Raw genomic sequence first — 21926 nt, 5'->3', positions numbered from 1 at the left:
TTGAATATTTCCCTATAGCTTTATATTCCTTCCTTTCTCACTCATTATTTATTGGGTTCAATGTTTGTCCACATTATAATTGTTATATATTACTTTTCCCCCCTTAGTATTATTTACCTAGTCCACATGCGTTTAGTGTCCTCCTCACATACCTTTAATAGCTCTCGGTCGGTGCTTCCTACTTGCTGCGCAGTGCACTTGCGCCCGTCGGCCTCTCTGGGTTGCCATGGTAACACGTCCCTCAGTGTCATCCTGTTCCTCACCTCTCTTGATGCATCAGAGTTGGGCTGGACTTGATGATGTGGGACGCCGGACCCGCCGCTTCCTGTTGTGTGCCTGATGGACGCCAGCGCTGTGACAACCGCTGCATTTAAAAAGCCGGCACTGCGTCCCCCTCACTACTACAACCCCCAGGAAGAAGCTACGTTGCGAAACGTGCGTCGGGGTTATCCCTCTCACGGCGATCCATCGGTTAGCAGGTAACAACATGATGCTACTGCCTTTCTAATAATCTCCAGATGTCCCCTATAAGTATATATATATACTAGATTGTGGCCCGATTCTAACGCATCGGGTATTCTAGAATATGCATGTCCCCGTAGTATATGGACAATGATGATTCCAGAATTCGCGGCAGACTGTGCCTGGCGGCCTCGACCAATCAGAGACGCGGGATGTCTACGTCCTTTATGACATCATCGTCGCTGTGCCCGTTGCTGATTGGACGCGGGATTTCTACGTCGATGCTGTGCCGGTCTCTGATTGGTCGAGACGTGGGATTTCCAGGACAGACAGACAGAAAGACAGACAGACAGACAGACAGAAAGACAGACAGACAGACGGAAAAACCCTTAGGCAATTATATATATAGATTTAAACCTAGTCTAATTAATGCACTGGCACTTTATCAGGACTTACCACGCTACGGTATAGATATTATAACTAGCACATTGTGCAATATTTGCATACTCTTTATTTATTTAGGGGCCATTTACACATATATCCTTGTGGTTGACACAATTATACTCTACTAGATTGTGGCCCGATTCTAACGCATCGGGTATTCTAGAATATGCATGTCCCCGTAGTATATGGACAGAATTCGGGGCACACTGTGCCCGTCGCTGATTGGTCGAGGCAACCTTTATGACATCATCGTCGCCATGGCAACCATTATGACATCTACGTCGATACTGTGCCCGTCCCTGAATCAGAAACGTGAGATGTCTACATCCTTTATGACATCATCGTCGCTGTGCCCGTTGCTGATTGGTCGAGGCCTGGCGGCCTCGACCAATCAGACGCGGGATTTCTACGTCCTTTATGACATCATGGTCGCTGTGCCGGTCTCTGATTGGTCGAGGCCTGGCGGCCTCGACCAATCAGAGAGCCGGGATTTCCAGGACAGACAGACAGACAGACAGACAGACAGAAAAACCCTTAGACAATTATATATACAGTTAGGGCCAGAAATATTTGGACAGTGACACAAGTTTTGTTATTTTAGCTGTTTACAAAAACATGTTCAGAAATACAATTATATATGTAATATGGGCTGAAAGTGCACACTCCCAGCTGCAATATGATAGTTTCCACATCCAAATCGGAGAAAGGGTTTAGGAATCATAGCTCTGTAATGCATAGCGTCCTCTTTTTCAAGGGACCAAAAGTAATTGGACAATGGACTCTAAGGGCTGCAATTAACTCTGAAGGCGTCTCCCTCGTTAACCTGTAATCAATGAAGTAGTTAAAAGGTCAGGGGTGGATTCCAGGTGTGTGGTTTTGCATTTGGAAGCTGTTGCTGTGAGCAGACAACATGCGGTCAAAGGAACTCTCAATTGAGGTGAAGCAGAACATCCTGAGGCTGAAAAAAAAGAAAAAAATCCATCAGAGAGATAGCAGACATGCTTGGAGTAGCAAAATCAACAGTTGGGTACATTCTGAGAAAAAAGGAATTGACTGGTGTGCTTGGGAACTTAAAAAGGCCTGGGCGTCCACGGATGACAACAGTGGTGGATGATCGCCGCATACTTAATTTGGTGAAGAAGAACCCGTTAACAACATCAACTGAAGTCCAGAACACTCTCAGTGAAGTAGGTGTATCTGTCTCTAAGTCAACAGTAAAGAGAAAACTCCATGACAGTAAATACAAAGGGTTCACATCTAGAGGCAAACCATTCATCAATACCAAAATAGACAGGCCAGAGTTAAATTTGCAGAAAAACACCTCAAGAAGCCAGCTCATTTCTGGAAAAGTATTCTATGGACAGATGAGACAAAGATCAACCTGTACCAGAATGATGGGAAGAAAAAAGTTTGGAGAAGAAAGGGAACGGCACATGATCCAAGGCACACCACATCCTCTGTAAAACATGGTGGAGGCAACGTGATGGCATGGGCATGCATGGCTTTCAATGGCACTGGGTCACTTGTGTTTATTGATGACATAAGAGCAGACAAGAGTAGCCGGATGAATTCTGAAGTGTAACCGGGATATACTTTCAGCCCAGATTCAGCCAAATGCTGCAAAGTTGATTGGACGGCGCTTCATAGTACAGATGGACAATGACCCCAAGCATACAGCCAAAGCTACCCAGGAGTTCATGAGTGCCAAAAAGTGGAACATTCTGCAATGGCCAAGTCAATCTCCAGATCTAAACCCAATTGAGCATGCATTTCACTTGCTCAAATCCAGACTTAAGACGGAAAGACCCACAAACAAGCAAGACCTGAAGGCTGCGGCTGTAAAGGCCTGGCAAAGCATTAAGAAGGTTCCAGACTTAAGGCAGTGATTGCCTCCAAAGGATTTGCAACAAAATATTGAAAATAAAAATATTTTGTTTGGGTTATGTTTATTTGTCCAATTACTTTTGACCTCCTAAAATGTGGAGTGTTTGTAAAGAAATGTGTACAATTCCTACATTTTCTATCAGATATTTTTGTTCAACCTTTCAAATTAAACGTTACAATCTGCACTTGAATTCTGTTGTAGAGGTTTCATTTCAAATCCAATGTGGTGGCATGCAGAGCCCAACTCGCGAAAATTGTGTCACTGTCCAAATATTTCTGGCCCTAACTGTATAGATAGGCAGCCTTGTGTTTACTCTGTGGAAATTTTCCATTATAATCCAGTGCCCCTGCTGTTGCACTGTTGCTTCATACTTGTTGCATTAGTTTACTTCTTTACTTAGATTTGATCTTGCAACTTTACTTACTATATGGATTGCTTTGAGTTCACTCTGCCTTGTTTCAATTCCCCTCTTTATACAATTATGTGAATCATTCTTTGTCTTTTAATCTGTTATAAATAAAATATCTTAAATTTTACTTTTTGGTTTGTAACTCCCTTCTTTTTTGGTTTACATTGCGCAGCCCACGTAGTATATTGCGCAGCCCATGTAGTACATTGCGCAGCTCACGTAGTATATTGCGCAGCCCACGTAGTACATTGCGCAGCCCACATAGTATATTGCGCAGCCCACGTAGTATATTGCGCAGCCCACGTAGTATATTGCACATATTAAAAAAAAAGTATTAAAATAATAAATAGTTATATACTCACCTCCCGTTGGCCCCCAGATCGAAGCGGTTACCGACGCTCCTCGTGCGCTCCTGTCTCAAGAGTGCATTGCGGCCTTGCGAGACCGCTACGTCATCGCAAGATCGCAATACATGGAGCGGTTACCGGAGCATTGCGAGGAGCGGGAAAGACCTGTTCTGGATCCAGGGGCTGACGGACGGTGAGTATATAGCGATTTTTTAATTTTTTTTTTTTTTTACATTAGATTTTTTTTACTATTAATGCCGCATAGGCAGCATGAATAGTAAAAAGTTGTTCACGCATGGTTTATAGCAGCATTAAGGGAGTGCGTTAAACCGTGTTACACCGTGGCATAACGCGCTCCATAAGCGCTGCCATTAACCCTGTGTGAGTGCTGACTAGAGGGGAGTATGCGGGCGCCAGGCACTGACTGCGGGGAGGAAAGAGCGGCCATATTGCCGCTGGACTGTGGCCGTCGCTGATTGGTCGTGGCAATGGTCGTGGGCGTTTTGCCACGACCAATCAGTGACTTGGATTCCATGACAGACAGAAGCCGCGACCAATGAATATCCAAGACAGAAAGACGGAAATGAACCTTAGACAATTGTATAGTAGGATGGGGCAAAAGGGGGTGATTTAAATTTTTATTTTTTTTATTTTTATCATATTTTTTAAAACATTTTTTTTTACTTTTGCCACTCTTCAATAGTCTCCATGGGAAGCTAGAAGCTGGCATAGCCTGATCGGCTCTGCTACATAGGAGCGGTGTTCAGATCACTCCTATGTGGTCGAATTGTTGCATTGCTATGAGCTCTGACTACAGGGTGGCGCTCACAGCAATCCAGCATTAACAACCATAGAGGTCTTCAATAGACCTCTGGTTGTCATGCAGACACATCACTGACCCCCGACCACAGGACGGGGGTCAGCGATGCACTCATTCCTGGCCCTATGGCTGGAAACGCTAGTTAAATGCTGCTGTTAGCATTTGACAACGGCATTTAACTAGTTAATAGCAGCAGGTGGATTGCGCTTCCACCCGCTGCTATTATGGGCTCATGTCAGCTGTACAAAACATCTGACATGTCCCGGCTTGATGCCCGCATCAAAGCGGGGGTTCTGACCTATCCCGTACAAGGTCAGAAAGGGGTTAAAGGGAACCAGTCACCATAGAAAATACTATTAGGCTACTTTCAATCATCAGGTTTTTTTGTTTCAGGCTAAATCCGGCTCTTGGGAGAAAAACCGGAACCGGAAAAAATAAAAACCAGAAGCGGTTTTTCCCCCCATTGACTTTAATTAGCTCCGGATTGTGCCAGATGGCCAGCGTTCCTTCCGTTTTGATGCCAGATCCGGTGTACAATCGATTCTGGTGTCTGGAAAAAACATCTACTGTAACGTTTTTTGTCTGCGGCGAAAAAGCCGTAAGGGCCGGATCTGGCCTTTCCGGCTTTTTGCTACAATGCATGTCTATTGACGCCGGATTGCGTCGGATCCGGAAAAAGGAGCATGCTCAGAAACTCTGTGCCTGCCCCAGGACACATATATAAAGCAATGCCATTGAGGCCTTCACTCATTTCCAGCCATTCTGCCAGCCAGAGAGACCACACCCTGCCAAGATTGAAGAACAAAGGAGCCAGAGAGTGGAGCCAGCTACAAACCTGCCACAGGGGCCAGCCAGCTATAACCTGCCACCGAGCCCAGCCAGCTCTCCTGCTACAGAGCCCAGCCAGCCACAGGCCTACCACAGAGGACAGCCAGCCAGCTATAACCTGCCACAGAGGCCAGCCAGCTATAACCTGCCACAGATCCCAGCCAGCTCTCCTGCCACAGAGCCCAGCCAGCTCTCCTGCCACAGAGTCCAGCCAGACACGGGCCTGCCACAGAGGCCAGTCAGCCATAACCTGCCACCGAGCCCAGCCAGCTCTCCTGCTACAGAGCCCAGCCAACCACGGTCCTGCCACAGAGGCCAACCAGCCAGTTATAACCTGCCACAGAGGCCAGCCAGCTATAACCTGCCACAGAGCCCAGCCAGCTCTCCTGCCACAGAGCCCAGCCAGCTCTCCTGCCACACAGCCCTGCCAGCCACGGGCCAGCCACAGAGGCCAGCCAGCTATATCCTGCCACAGAGCCCAGCCAGCTCTCCTGCCACAGAGCCCAGCCAGCTCTCCTGCCACAGAGCCCAGCCAGCCACGGGCCTGCCACAGAGCCCAGCCAGCCACGGGCCTGCCACAGAGGCCAGCCAGCATAACCTGCCACAGAGACCAGCCAGCTCTCCTGCTACAGAGCCCAGCCAGCTCTTCTGCCACAGAGGCCAGCCAGCCAGCTATAACCTGCCACAGAGCCCAGCCAGCTCTCCTGCCACAGAGCCCAACCAGCTCTCCTGCCACAGAGCCCAGCCAGGCTCCTGCCACAGAGGCCAGCCAGCTATAACCTGCCACAGAGCCTAGCCAGCTTTCCTGTTACAGAGCCCAGCCAGCCAAGCCGTACCAGAGCAGCCATGTCTTCTTCTGGGAGCCCTCCCTCCAGTCGGCAGCGCACTGAGGTAAATATGTTTTAAACATAATTTTACTCTCTTGCTCTCTCTCCCTCGCTATGTTTTGTCTTTGTGTGTGTATGTGTGTGTGTGTATGTGTGTGTGTGCATGGTATGTGTGTGTATGTATGTATGTATGTGTGTATGTATGTGTGTGTATGCATGTGTGTATGTATGTGTGTGTATATGTGTGTGTGTATGTGTGTGTGTATGTGGGTGTGTGTGTATGTATGTGTGTGTGTGTGTGTGTGTATGTGTATGTATGTGTGTATGTGTGTGTGTGCATGTATGTCTGTGTGTGTATTTGTATGTATGTGTATATATTAATGTATTTTGCCGTTTTTCATCTTTGTAGGAAGCTACTGAAGCTGCTGCCACAGTCCAAGAGGTGCTCCCCAAAGAAGAGGGAAGGGGTGGAGAAAGACCTGGAGCGGGATCCTAATTGGTATGTTTCTTTCATGTATCGTGGAACCACAACCTCACACTACACACAACACATAGCAACACAAGATAGTTACAGATAGAACACAACACATACAAACTGATAAATTCAGACATCACACAACACATAAAAAATGATCATTATAGATATCACATGGCACACTACACATAAAAAGGCTACATACAAGCACATAATTATGTTTTTTTTCTCTTCTAGAGTTCGGATTCTGGTGCTCAATCCAGAGGTCCTCCCAGTGGCTCCCAGGGTCGTCAGCGTGCGAGTCATGGCGGCCGTCATCGTGTAAGCATTTTTTTTAAGGTTTATTCTTTATGTTGTTTACAATTTAGTTTTAATTTGGTTTTTTCCTTTCTTTTAACAGGCTTCACAGCGTGCTCCTGATTCTGATGGTGAGGAGGTCGGCCTCGATATTGACCTCCTCTTCGATCTTGTCCGAGACAGGGAGACGCTGTGGAACATGAGTAACCGCCGCCATGCTGATATCATCGTGACCCGGTGACTCTGGGAGCAAGTCTGCCAAGAGCTTATTGCGAAGTGGGAGGACCTCGATGTTCGGGCCCAGAATCAAGAATGTAAGTATACTCTGTTCAGTTTTCTTGATGTATTCTACGTTTTTCTTCTAACCAAGTTGTGTTTCTCCGTTTTTAACAGGTGAGAGGATTGTAAAACGGTGGCGGTCGATTAGGGATCGCTTCAAAAGGAATTCAATAAAGAGATGCGGGCCCCGAGTGGATCTGGAGGACGCAGGAGCCCTGTCGTTCCTCAGGTCAACGATGGTGACACGAAGGTAAATATTACCACCACATGTGATGATAACCAATTTTTTACATGTCTAACCCTCTTTTGCTCTTTCAGCCAGGGCCATGCAACTATAGTATATTAATTGATTGTTTTTTCTCTTTTGCTCCGCTGCACTGTCAGCAGCACTCGGGAGTCTGCAGCACAGTTGAATCCTTCTGGGGCGATCCCTCAGGAGGTCACCACCGAGGGACACTTTGACATTGCGGGCCCCTCTGCACTTTCACACTCTGCACCTTCCCAGCCTTCCCACACATTGGATCCCTCTGTCCCATCCGTGAGAGCTGGAGCATCCTGGCCGGTTCCATTGCATGTATCTGTTGGTGAGGATATAGCGTTTCCTGTACCCCACCCCTCTGCTGCTGCCACCTCTAGTACACCTGTAGTGTAGTGTCGGGGCGCCATCGGCAGAGAGGTCAGGTACAGAGTTATGCTCCCAAGTTCTTACACCTGAACGCATCCTTCCAGAACTGTCTGAAAGTTTTGTCCGAGCAAATGGCTGCAGGTTTTAATTTCATGAATAAAAGTATACTCGAGATGCATACACTTCTGTTAACGATGCGTTCAGAGGCAAGACAGTCACCAAACAACACTTTTTTCCAGTCGGTACTTGAGCAAATGGAGACGCTATCTACTTCTCAGCAGATGCAAGTAATGGAATCCTGCCAGTCAACTCTAGCACTCATTGCCTCAAAAGCCGAGGCTCTTGCCACCCATGATGCAACTGCCCCCCCTTCCTCAACTGTCCATCACTACAGCCACTACCATCCTCCTGACCCCTACCACCAACGTGCCCGTGCCCCATTCCACCAACCCCACCATCAACCACATCGTGCCCGTACCCCGTCCCACCAGCCACAACCGTCACAGTGTTCCCATGCCCCTTACCACCAGCCACACTACCAGCGTCCATCCGTGCCCCTTCCCACCAATATGTTGATCCCAACCCATGCCACTTCCCATCTACTTCATCCACTCCTCCTCTCCCTGCCCACTACCAACAGCTTCTTTCACCTCCTTCCCAACCCTCTTCTCCACCCATCACTGCTTCTGCCTTCCAATCCTCCCAAAACATCACCTACACCCCTCCATCCTACCAAACTCCAAACCCCAATCCCACTTTCCTGTCCACCCGCTCAATTGCCTTCTCCACTCCTTCACCACTACCTATTGATCCTTCCCCACCACCAACACATTCCTCTCTCCACACTCCCATTGTCGAAGTGTCCCTATCTGACAGCCCCTCCAGCACTATGTCCACCCCGACTTATTCCAATCTATAGTTTTGTGTGCTGCAAAATAAAGGTTTTTTTTGTTTTTCAAAATAAAAGTTTGTTTTTGTTATTTAAAAAAAATGTAATAAAACTGTGTTGTTTACAGCTATCTTGTATTTATTCTTTATAAGGTATAGATAACACTTTGGTTAAACAAGGTTTATTGATCAGACGTAAAATACTTTGGGTACAACCCAAACAGATGCACAACTTGTGTAAAAGGTAAAACCAAACAGGTACACAACTTGGGTAAAAGGTATAACCAAACAGGTATACATCTTTGGTAAAAGGTAAAACCAAATAGGTACACAACTTTGGTAAAATGTAAAATCAAACAGGTACACAACTTGGATAAAAGGTTCAATACTTTGGGTACTACCCAAACAGGTACACAACATGGGTAAAAGGTAAAAAAGTTGTTACTATGTTCAAGACAAATTTTTTAAACTCTCTCATCCTGCCAGTGTATTCTTACTTCCGGTGAAATAAAATATTCTGCAAATTGATCCCGAATTCTGGAAACAGTGTCAGAACTTCTATACGTTTGGTTGCTATAATCAGCCAAGGTGATTTGTTCAGACTAGTCCGCAATGGAAATCTGTTCCTTGGATAGCACATAATTGTGCAGGACAAAACAAGCTTTCACTACCTCATCCACAGTATCTGTCTTCAAGTTAATGGATGTCAGGAGATCTCTCCATTTGGCGGTTAAGATCCCAAACGCACACTCCACCATTCTCCGTGCACGTGTGAGTCGGTAGCTGAAAATTCTTTTAGTATTGTTTAAACCACGGCTGAAGTAGGGTTTCAAAAGATGTTCTGAAAGCTGAAGGGCTTCATCCCCAACACAAACAAAGGGCACTGGTGGCTCAGAGGTTTGAGGCAGTGGTCTAGGGGGGGAATTGAAAGGTTTGTCCATACAAATGCCTCCCCATAGAAGACAGTTTTAAAATTTGTGAATCATTTGAGCGGCCATATGCCCCAATTTCCACTGCAACAAATTTGTAATCCGCATCGGCGATAGCCATCAGCACGATGGAAAAGTACTTTTTATAGTTGAAATAGTCGGATCCAGAACCAGCCGGTTTCACGATACTGATATGCTTCCCATCCATCGTGCCCAAGCAATTGGGAAACTAACACACTTCCTGGAATCTGTCAGCTACTTCCAACCATGTCTGCATTGTGGGATGTGGGATGGATTCATCATGCAGAGAGTCCCACACTGCACGGCAAGTGTGCCTCACTATTCCAGATATGGTTGAAATTCTCAGTCTGAACTGGAAATGTAGTGAAGACAGGGATTCTCTAGTAGCTAGGAATCTGTGAACAAAAGCAAGGCAGAAATTACTGCAAATTCAAAATATCAATCAATGAATGTGCGCTACAAGAGTACATAAAAAAAGAATGCTTACCGAAGAGTGACCATCAGACGCTCAGCCAGTGTAATGGAGAATCTGCAATATGTATCACTCCTTCTTATTAGATGTTCAATCCGCTCCACCAATACATAAAAGTTCTCCGCTTTCATCTGCATATAGCTGAAAAACTTATATGGGTGTCCTCGTAGCTCCATGTATAAAGTAGAAAAGACTCCCCGCGTCATTCTCTGTGCTGTGATGGGGTGGATCCACAAACGGCGTCGGCGCAGAAACATGATGCGCTGTCTTTCTCACTCCTTCTCAAGAACAATTGTTTTCAATTCAATCAATTCGCCTCCACGATGAAATCCACGTTGTTCTGCAGAATCTTCGCAATAATGCCGTCCATCTTGCTCTGTATCTTGCTCCTCTCCAACCTGTCACTGATGGGCTGCAGGAACACTGTATATATCGTTTTCAGTGGGCCAATCACATTTTTAGCCTGTCAGGGGGCGTTTTTAAAAACCGGATCCATCAAAAACCGGATGGAAAATTGGACGAAACGAATGACAACCGGATGGGACGGATCCGGTTTCTCGCCGGATCCGGACACCTGATCCGGCTGAAAAATGGATCCGTCTCATCCGGTTTCCACAAAATAAGCCGGATCCATTGCTGCGGCGCGACACTGGAACTGGCATGCGGTGAAAAACCTAATGTGTGAAAGTAGCCTTAACCTGCAGATATGGGGTTAATATGTAGGTCAGTAGCACTATAAACCTCCCCGGTGCCCGCACTTCGCAGAACGCTGAGGGAAAAATATGAAGTTATTCTCTTCAGCAGCGTTTGGGTTAAGTCACGATGGCAGCACCGTTTCTGGTTCTGTAACCACTCAGTGTATAGACACACCAATGAAAGTTGTGAATGCAGGAAACTTGGGCGCATTTGAAGGAAGTTATTTGGGTCCCTGCAATCTGTAGTCTATAGTTTGTGTTACAGTTTTTTTTTTATTTCTTTTTTTACTTAGGGATCAACATGTTGTGCACATAGCTCTATTGATACATCTATGCTCAACTTATGATGGTGATTGTTGAAAACCTCCAGGAAAAATTTACTGTGCAGTTATATATTGCCAAGTCACAATCTCCAGACATACGATGCACTATTATGTCCTTTGTCTGATGCAAGTATACAGACTCGGCCAACACCTGCCTCTACCTACTAAAATGCTTCTGTCAATCGCTGGCAGTGTCATTTAAATAATGCAAACCAGATGGGGCATCCTTTTGGCCTCATCAGCTTCCCATGTGATGCCTCTGTTGCTGCCATCTTAGTACTCCTGTACATCCTAGAAATAGGATGAGCTTCATAGGCAGGGCATCCAGGGCAAGTGCTGGGGCCCTGAGCAGGTGGGGGGCCCACTCGCCATTGGGGACACTGGCATGCTATGGGGGCCCGTGCCAGTGCCGGTGCCCACAAGTGGGGCCCACCAGCTGGCTCAGGGCCCCGTTACTTGGTATACTTGCCTCTCCCCTTTCCTCCACTGCGGCATCTTCCATCTGACTGTGACATTCAGATCAGAGGGCTTGATGACATCACTAGTGTGTGCCCTCTGTCTGAACAGACACGGTGCAGAGAACCGGAAGACTGTGAAGCTGAGAAGTCCAGAGAAGAGTAGCTGCCAGTAAGAAGAGGTGAGTATTTCAGTTTTTTTTATGTTTGGAGCAATATATGGGGACAATCATATACTGGAAGATTATATGGGGCCCATCATATAATGGAGCATCATATGGTGCCCATTATATATGAAGCATCATATGGGGACCATTATATATGGAGCATAATATGGGACCATTATATATGGAGCATCATATGGTGCCCATCATATACTGGAGCATCATATGGAGCCCATTATATATGGAGCATTATATGGGGCCCATTATATAAGGATCATTATAGGGGACCCATTCTGTTTGGGGCCCAGAATCAAGAATGTAAGTATACTCTGTTCAGTTTTCTTGATGTATTCTACGTTTTTCTTCTAACCAAGTTGTGTTTCTCCGTTTTTAACAGGTGAGAGGATTGTAAAACGGTGGCGGTCGATTAGGGATCGCTTCAAAAGGAATTCAATAAAGAGATGCGGGCCCCGAGTGGATCTGGAGGACGCAGGAGCCCTGTCGTTCCTCAGGTCAACGATGGTGACACGAAGGTAAATATTACCACCACATGTGATGATAACCAATTTTTTACATGTCTAACCCTCTTTTGCTCTTTCAGCCAGGGCCATGCAACTATAGTATATTAATTGATTGTTTTTTCTCTTTTGCTCCGCTGCACTGTCAGCAGCACTCGGGAGTCTGCAGCACAGTTGAATCCTTCTGGGGCGATCCCTCAGGAGGTCACCACCGAGGGACACTTTGACATTGCGGGCCCCTCTGCACTTTCACACTCTGCACCTTCCCAGCCTTCCCACACATTGGATCCCTCTGTCCCATCCGTGAGAGCTGGAGCATCCTGGCCGGTTCCATTGCATGTATCTGTTGGTGAGGATATAGCGTTTCCTGTACCCCACCCCTCTGCTGCTGCCACCTCTAGTACACCTGTAGTGTAGTGTCGGGGCGCCATCGGCAGAGAGGTCAGGTACAGAGTTATGCTCCCAAGTTCTTACACCTGAACGCATCCTTCCAGAACTGTCTGAAAGTTTTGTCCGAGCAAATGGCTGCAGGTTTTAATTTCATGAATAAAAGTATACTCGAGATGCATACACTTCTGTTAACGATGCGTTCAGAGGCAAGACAGTCACCAAACAACACTTTTTTCCAGTCGGTACTTGAGCAAATGGAGACGCTATCTACTTCTCAGCAGATGCAAGTAATGGAATCCTGCCAGTCAACTCTAGCACTCATTGCCTCAAAAGCCGAGGCTCTTGCCACCCATGATGCAACTGCCCCCCCTTCCTCAACTGTCCATCACTACAGCCACTACCATCCTCCTGACCCCTACCACCAACGTGCCCGTGCCCCATTCCACCAACCCCACCATCAACCACATCGTGCCCGTACCCCGTCCCACCAGCCACAACCGTCACAGTGTTCCCATGCCCCTTACCACCAGCCACACTACCAGCGTCCATCCGTGCCCCTTCCCACCAATATGTTGATCCCAACCCATGCCACTTCCCATCTACTTCATCCACTCCTCCTCTCCCTGCCCACTACCAACAGCTTCTTTCACCTCCTTCCCAACCCTCTTCTCCACCCATCACTGCTTCTGCCTTCCAATCCTCCCAAAACATCACCTACACCCCTCCATCCTACCAAACTCCAAACCCCAATCCCACTTTCCTGTCCACCCGCTCAATTGCCTTCTCCACTCCTTCACCACTACCTATTGATCCTTCCCCACCACCAACACATTCCTCTCTCCACACTCCCATTGTCGAAGTGTCCCTATCTGACAGCCCCTCCAGCACTATGTCCACCCCGACTTATTCCAATCTATAGTTTTGTGTGCTGCAAAATAAAGGTTTTTTTTGTTTTTCAAAATAAAAGTTTGTTTTTGTTATTTAAAAAAAATGTAATAAAACTGTGTTGTTTACAGCTATCTTGTATTTATTCTTTATAAGGTATAGATAACACTTTGGTTAAACAAGGTTTATTGATCAGACGTAAAATACTTTGGGTACAACCCAAACAGATGCACAACTTGTGTAAAAGGTAAAACCAAACAGGTACACAACTTGGGTAAAAGGTATAACCAAACAGGTATACATCTTTGGTAAAAGGTAAAACCAAATAGGTACACAACTTTGGTAAAATGTAAAATCAAACAGGTACACAACTTGGATAAAAGGTTCAATACTTTGGGTACTACCCAAACAGGTACACAACATGGGTAAAAGGTAAAAAAGTTGTTACTATGTTCAAGACAAATTTTTTAAACTCTCTCATCCTGCCAGTGTATTCTTACTTCCGGTGAAATAAAATATTCTGCAAATTGATCCCGAATTCTGGAAACAGTGTCAGAACTTCTATACGTTTGGTTGCTATAATCAGCCAAGGTGATTTGTTCAGACTAGTCCGCAATGGAAATCTGTTCCTTGGATAGCACATAATTGTGCAGGACAAAACAAGCTTTCACTACCTCATCCACAGTATCTGTCTTCAAGTTAATGGATGTCAGGAGATCTCTCCATTTGGCGGTTAAGATCCCAAACGCACACTCCACCATTCTCCGTGCACGTGTGAGTCGGTAGCTGAAAATTCTTTTAGTATTGTTTAAACCACGGCTGAAGTAGGGTTTCAAAAGATGTTCTGAAAGCTGAAGGGCTTCATCCCCAACACAAACAAAGGGCACTGGTGGCTCAGAGGTTTGAGGCAGTGGTCTAGGGGGGGAATTGAAAGGTTTGTCCATACAAATGCCTCCCCATAGAAGACAGTTTTAAAATTTGTGAATCATTTGAGCGGCCATATGCCCCAATTTCCACTGCAACAAATTTGTAATCCGCATCGGCGATAGCCATCAGCACGATGGAAAAGTACTTTTTATAGTTGAAATAGTCGGATCCAGAACCAGCCGGTTTCACGATACTGATATGCTTCCCATCCATCGTGCCCAAGCAATTGGGAAACTAACACACTTCCTGGAATCTGTCAGCTACTTCCAACCATGTCTGCATTGTGGGATGTGGGATGGATTCATCATGCAGAGAGTCCCACACTGCACGGCAAGTGTGCCTCACTATTCCAGATATGGTTGAAATTCTCAGTCTGAACTGGAAATGTAGTGAAGACAGGGATTCTCTAGTAGCTAGGAATCTGTGAACAAAAGCAAGGCAGAAATTACTGCAAATTCAAAATATCAATCAATGAATGTGCGCTACAAGAGTACATAAAAAAAGAATGCTTACCGAAGAGTGACCATCAGACGCTCAGCCAGTGTAATGGAGAATCTGCAATATGTATCACTCCTTCTTATTAGATGTTCAATCCGCTCCACCAATACATAAAAGTTCTCCGCTTTCATCTGCATATAGCTGAAAAACTTATATGGGTGTCCTCGTAGCTCCATGTATAAAGTAGAAAAGACTCCCCGCGTCATTCTCTGTGCTGTGATGGGGTGGATCCACAAACGGCGTCGGCGCAGAAACATGATGCGCTGTCTTTCTCACTCCTTCTCAAGAACAATTGTTTTCAATTCAATCAATTCGCCTCCACGATGAAATCCACGTTGTTCTGCAGAATCTTCGCAATAATGCCGTCCATCTTGCTCTGTATCTTGCTCCTCTCCAACCTGTCACTGATGGGCTGCAGGAACACTGTATATATCGTTTTCAGTGGGCCAATCACATTTTTAGCCTGTCAGGGGGCGTTTTTAAAAACCGGATCCATCAAAAACCGGATGGAAAATTGGACGAAACGAATGACAACCGGATGGGACGGATCCGGTTTCTCGCCGGATCCGGACACCTGATCCGGCTGAAAAATGGATCCGTCTCATCCGGTTTCCACAAAATAAGCCGGATCCATTGCTGCGGCGCGACACTGGAACTGGCATGCGGTGAAAAACCTAATGTGTGAAAGTAGCCTTAACCTGCAGATATGGGGTTAATATGTAGGTCAGTAGCACTATAAACCTCCCCGGTGCCCGCACTTCGCAGAACGCTGAGGGAAAAATATGAAGTTATTCTCTTCAGCAGCGTTTGGGTTAAGTCACGATGGCAGCACCGTTTCTGGTTCTGTAACCACTCAGTGTATAGACACACCAATGAAAGTTGTGAATGCAGGAAACTTGGGCGCATTTGAAGGAAGTTATTTGGGTCCCTGCAATCTGTAGTCTATAGTTTGTGTTACAGTTTTTTTTTTATTTCTTTTTTTACTTAGGGATCAACATGTTGTGCACATAGCTCTATTGATACATCTATGCTCAACTTATGATGGTGATTGTTGAAAACCTCCAGGAAAAATTTACTGTGCAGTTATATATTGCCAAGTCACAATCTCCAGACATACGATGCACTATTATGTCCTTTGTCTGATGCAAGTATACAGACTCGGCCAACACCTGCCTCTACCTACTAAAATGCTTCTGTCAATCGCTGGCAGTGTCATTTAAATAATGCAAACCAGATGGGGCATCCTTTTGGCCTCATCAGCTTCCCATGTGATGCCTCTGTTGCTGCCATCTTAGTACTCCTGTACATCCTAGAAATAGGATGAGCTTCATAGGCAGGGCATCCAGGGCAAGTGCTGGGGCCCTGAGCAGGTGGGGGGCCCACTCGCCATTGGGGACACTGGCATGCTATGGGGGCCCGTGCCAGTGCCGGTGCCCACAAGTGGGGCCCACCAGCTGGCTCAGGGCCCCGTTACTTGGTATACTTGCCTCTCCCCTTTCCTCCACTGCGGCATCTTCCATCTGACTGTGACATTCAGATCAGAGGGCTTGATGACATCACTAGTGTGTGCCCTCTGTCTGAACAGACACGGTGCAGAGAACCGGAAGACTGTGAAGCTGAGAAGTCCAGAGAAGAGTAGCTGCCAGTAAGAAGAGGTGAGTATTTCAGTTTTTTTTATGTTTGGAGCAATATATGGGGACAATCATATACTGGAAGATTATATGGGGCCCATCATATAATGGAGCATCATATGGTGCCCATTATATATGAAGCATCATATGGGGACCATTATATATGGAGCATAATATGGGACCATTATATATGGAGCATCATATGGTGCCCATCATATACTGGAGCATCATATGGAGCCCATTATATATGGAGCATTATATGGGGCCCATTATATAAGGATCATTATAGGGGACCCATTCTGTTTGGGGCAATATATGGGGCCCATCTTATACTGGAGCATTATATGGGGCCCATCATATACTGTATGGAGCATTATATGGGGCCCATTCTGTTTGAAGCAACATATGGGGCCCATCATGTACTGGAGCATTATAATGGGCCCATCTTATACATAATGGAACATCATGTGGAGTCCATTATATATGGAACATTATATGGAGCCCATTATATAAGAAGCATCATATGGGGCCCATTTTATATGGAGCAATATATGGGGCTCATTCTCTTTGGATCAATATATGGGGCCCATCATGTACTGGGGCATTATATGGTGCCCATCATATACTGTATGCAGTATCATATGGGACCCATTTTACATGGAGCATTATATGGGGCCCATTATATGTGGAGCATCATATGAGACTCATTATATATGGAGCATTGTATGGGGCCCAATCTATTTGGAGCAATATATGGGGCCCATTATATTCTGGAGTATTATATGGGGTCCATCACATATTGTATTGAGCATTATATAGGGCCTATTCTGTATAAAGCATTACATGGGGCCAATTCTGTATGGAGCAATATATGGGGCCGATCATATACTGTATAGAGCATTATATGGGGCTCATGTATGGAGCATTATGTGGGGCCCAGTATACACTGTATGGGGCAATATATGGGACTCGTTATAATGTATGGAGCATTATTTGGGGCTCAAACTGTATGGAGCAATATATGGGGTTCATTATACTGTATTGAGCATTATATGGGGCTCATTATGTATGGAGCATTATATGGGGCTAATTATACTGTATGGAGCACTATATGTGGCTAATTTTACTGTATGAAGCATAATATGGGGTAAATTATTCTGTATGGAGCAGTATATGGGGCTCATTTTTCTGTACGGAGGACTATGTAGTGCCCAAAATACAGTATGGAGGACTATACTGTCCGGTTTCTGAGCTATTGTAGAATGCACAATAGATATCACTCTTGTAATTTAAGAATTAAGTGAAATCTTGGGCATTGTACTATACCTATATTTCTCTATCTTATCTGTGCATCATGAATCGTGGTATGTGTTAAAGGGACCCACTGAGACTCTTTTGCCCAGGGCAAACAAAAATCTGAAGATGGCCCTGTTCATAGGAGACCATGATTTTCGATACATACTGTAATACTGAAGTATTGTATATTATATAGTAAAAGCAAACAAACAAGCACAAGTGTAAGTTCCCCTGGCAGGACTGAGAAAAGTAAAGATCATTAAAAACGTTTTTAAAGAGCGAAAATATTTGGTTTTGAGTTGCAAAAGTCTGATCTATCAAAATATAAAATTATTTAACCTTTATAGTAAAAGCTTTGTTTGATGTTTTTTCCCTCACAACACATCCATCCAAAAATGCAATAATAAGTGATCCAAATATCGTATGTATCCTAATTGGCACCAACAAATAACTACAGCTCCCCAGGTTAAAATCAGTCTCTCACACAGTTCCATTGAATTGAAAAAGTTAAGATTCTTAGAAAATGGTGGCACAAACAAATACTTTTTTACAAAGTTCTGAATTGTTTTTTACAGGTAAAAAAAAATTACAAGTTTGGTATCACTGCAATTATACTGATCTGGAGAATTATGTTGCCAGGTCATTCTTAATGTACAATGAATGCTTTAAAAAAAGAAAAAAGTCAGAATTGCATTGCATCCATTGTTTTACAGCATTTGGCTTTTTTTTTCCTGCTTTTGAGTACGGTATATTACATGGTAAAATAAGTGGTGTCATTCAATGCTACATCATGTCTCACAAAAAAACAAGATTTAAAGCCAATGCTTAAGCACTGCATCATTGACTACTTTTATTTTTCCGAAAGTTATTAATCTAAGAGATAGTAAAAATTGCACCTTATTTTGCTGTGAGTTAAGGTCAATGCAAACTGCATTATTTTCATGACCTGAAATCTAGAATAAATGTTGAGATACTAAAACATAGTGTTCAGCTTAACCTTGTGTACAAAATATTAGGAAAGATTTTGTGAAGGATTAATACATGGTACGATTATCTAAGATGAAATTGTAATGTTTTACCTTTTTTCTTTTCTTGAAATATTTTGAAGTACCTTGAAAGTCTGGCATACAATTTCAGTTAATCCAGAACTTTATTGCACAGTGTCACGTTCCCTACTGTACAATACTTTTTAAGTAATGCCGAATGTTTTATCAATGACAGTAGTTTCCTTAAAGGAAAAAAAAAACAGTCGAACTTAAAAGTTTTGTTTGTAACTTTCATTTCCCGTTTTACATTTACTGGAATCTATTATGACATTTCTACATAGTGGATGCTTTCCTGAAACGGAAAGTACTTGCAAGCAGCATAATACAAAGAATAGCAGGTTTACCCAGAATCCTTTGCAGTAGGCGGAGCTATGCAAATCATCTCTTTCCACCCCAGTCTAATCCAGAGCGCTTGGAACCGCCAAGCGTGCAATGCTGCGGATTAGTTTCTAAATTTACACAGCCAACCAATTCCTACCTGTGGACACGTGTTTCGGGCTTTAGGCCCTCATCAGCACAGGGCTGGAATTGGTAGGCTGTGTAAATTTAGAAACTAATCCGCAGCATTCAGTAAGAGGTAAAGAGACTGCAACCCTGTGTCCTTGTTATTCACTGCGCCTTGCACCATCCACCACCTACACTCTGGGAAGCCCTGGGGACATACTTCACCTGTGGGAAGGTATACCATCTAGCTGCCACAACATCACCCCAGCGGACCCCTAAGCAGCATCGGTCACCCTGACCGAATACCACAGGTGGCGTCACAAACATCCCTTTAAAGACCTATCCCCAATTTACAACAAACGTTCCCCTAGGGCCACAGACCGGGTCAGCCACGTGACATCCCCACTGAGTGCTGAGAACCGTAGGACCTGGCTCCGAGTACCCCACAGCCCTTGGGGACGATCCACTCAGCACGTGGGGAGCATTGTCTGGTGCTTGGTTTGAATGCTTGAGTCCAACTTTCTGGCTTTAAGAAACACTAAAAGAAATCAAGAGCAAAAAATGTAGTAGTCACTAATGGTTACTTTTTTTAACCAAGCATAGGGGAAAAATTATCGAATCACCCAATTCTGAGGAAAAAATTATGGAATCACCCTGTATATTTTCATACCCAAAAATAACACCTGCATCAAATTAGATCTGCTCATTAGTCTGCATCTAAAACGGAGTGATCACACCTTGGAGAGCTGTTGCACCAAGTGGACTGACAGGAATCATGGTTCCAACACAAGAGATGTCAATTGAAACAAAGGAGAGGATTATCAAACTCTTAAAAGAGGGTAAATCATCACCCAATGTTGCAAAAGATGTTGGTTGTCCACAGTCAGCTGTGTCTAAAATGTGGAGCCAATACAAACAACATGGGAAGGGTGTTAAAGGCAAACATACAGGTAGACCAAGGTAGACATCAAAGCGTCAAGGACGGAAACTACAAGCAATATGTCTCCAAAACAGGAAATGCACAACAAAACAAATGAGGAACGAATGGGTGTAAACTGGAATGAAAAGATGCCTGCGCAGTCTCACCACCTGATTGGACATGAATTCATTAGCGTGGGAAAGTTTCTGAACATTTCCCCACGCTGCTGAGTTCATCTCAGGTCAGGCGGGACCAAATCCTGGCTTTTCAGGCATACATTCAAGTTTTTAGTCTGTATGCTATCCTTGTTCTATAGAGTAATTTGTGGTTGGGTTTAAAACATTTCAAAAAATCCTGGCCACTTATTGAAACAGTCTGTTATCTCCGTCAGACGCTCGGTCTATCTGTGGTATCCAAATCCTTGATTTTCAGGCATACATTCCAGTTTTTAGACTGCCTGCTACACTTGAACTATACAGTAATGTGTGGTTGGGTTAAAAAAAATTTGCAAATCCAGACCTCATATTGAAACAGTCTGTTAGCTCAGTCTGATGCCCGGTCTATCTGTGGTCTCCAAATACTTGCCAAATACTTGCTTTTCAGACATACATTCCAGTTTTTAGTCTGTCTGCTACCCTTGTTCTATAGAGTAATTTGTGGTTGGGTTAAAAAAAAATTTAAAATCCAGGCCACATATAGAAACAGTCTGTTATCTCCATCAGACGCCCGGTCAATCTGTGGTGTCCAAATCCTTGCTTTTCAGGCATACAGTCCAGTGCTTAGTCTGTCTGCTACCATTGTTCTATACAGCAATTAGTGGTTAAAAAATGTTTTAAAAATCCAGGCCACGTATTGAATATTGTGGTTTCTCTGTCAGACTCCTCGTCTATCTGTGGTTTAAAAATTGTTGCATTTGAGTGCTCCTTTGAACAGGTTTTGATGTGTCTTTCCCTATTTATTAATACAATTTGTAAAAACAAAATAAAACAAATACCAACATTCCAGTGAACTAAAAGTGTGTTTTTTCAGTACACTGATCACATATAAGTTTTCTCAAATTAATCCATTTGTATTGAACTTTTAAAATATTTCAGTAGTTCAATTAAAATGAGCAAAGCAAGGGGCAAGGGATGAAGAAGTGGACGTTATGCTGATGGTGCATGCAGAGGATGAGGCCGTGGCCAAGCTGAAAGTAGGCCACCATAAAAACCTACATCTTCTCGCTCGACCTTCCTGTCCCAGTTTCTAGGGGACCGCAGCACACCACCATTGAAACCAGAGAAGTATGAAACGGTTGTTTATTGAATAGAGGACAGTGCTTCCAGTCAGTTAGCAACCACCACCACAACATCTTCCAAATGGTCAAGTCAGAGTAGCCATGAGGCTGGACCACATATTACTCACCCTGATACTCCTTCCGCCCACCATGCCGAGTGCCCTGAGACAACAGATCTCACACTTGGACACTCCAAAGAGCTGTTCACTTTACCCTTTAAAGATTCTGGCTCTCGGCCGGTCAACTTGAAGTGGGGCCAGATGAGATCGCATGTAGCGATGCCCAAAGATTTGAGCAGCCACAGTCACCCGAAGATGATATTGGGAAAGTGTTACAAGAGGCAGACGATGATGAGACACAATTGCCAGAAAGTCAGGAGGAGGAGCAGAGTGTGGATGTGTAAGACAAGGTGGTGGATGAAATAGTAACTGACCCAACCTGGCAGGAGGAC

At 44.7% G+C, this 21926-nt stretch overlaps 1 protein-coding gene across 1 annotated transcript in view; it reads right to left on the bottom strand.

Annotated features, from left to right (window-relative positions):
• Nucleotides 1-19007, bottom strand: part of LOC138657703 (chemerin-like receptor 1) — a 151114-nt gene extending 132107 nt beyond the window's left edge. Inside the window, exon 1 of the mRNA XM_069745399.1 lies at nt 18870-19007. Within this exon, the coding sequence (XP_069601500.1) occupies nt 18870-18917 (48 nt within the window). The 5' untranslated portion in view covers nt 18918-19007. The remainder of the gene's footprint in view (nt 1-18869) is intronic.
• Nucleotides 19008-21926: the final 2919 nt, after the last annotated feature.

This window comes from Ranitomeya imitator, chromosome 1, assembly GCF_032444005.1.
Source record: "Ranitomeya imitator isolate aRanImi1 chromosome 1, aRanImi1.pri, whole genome shotgun sequence".
In the NCBI taxonomy this organism is placed as follows: Eukaryota; Metazoa; Chordata; class Amphibia; order Anura; family Dendrobatidae; genus Ranitomeya; species Ranitomeya imitator.
The sequence above is the reverse complement of the archived record's forward strand: the minus strand, read 5'-3'. Positions and strand labels throughout refer to the sequence as shown.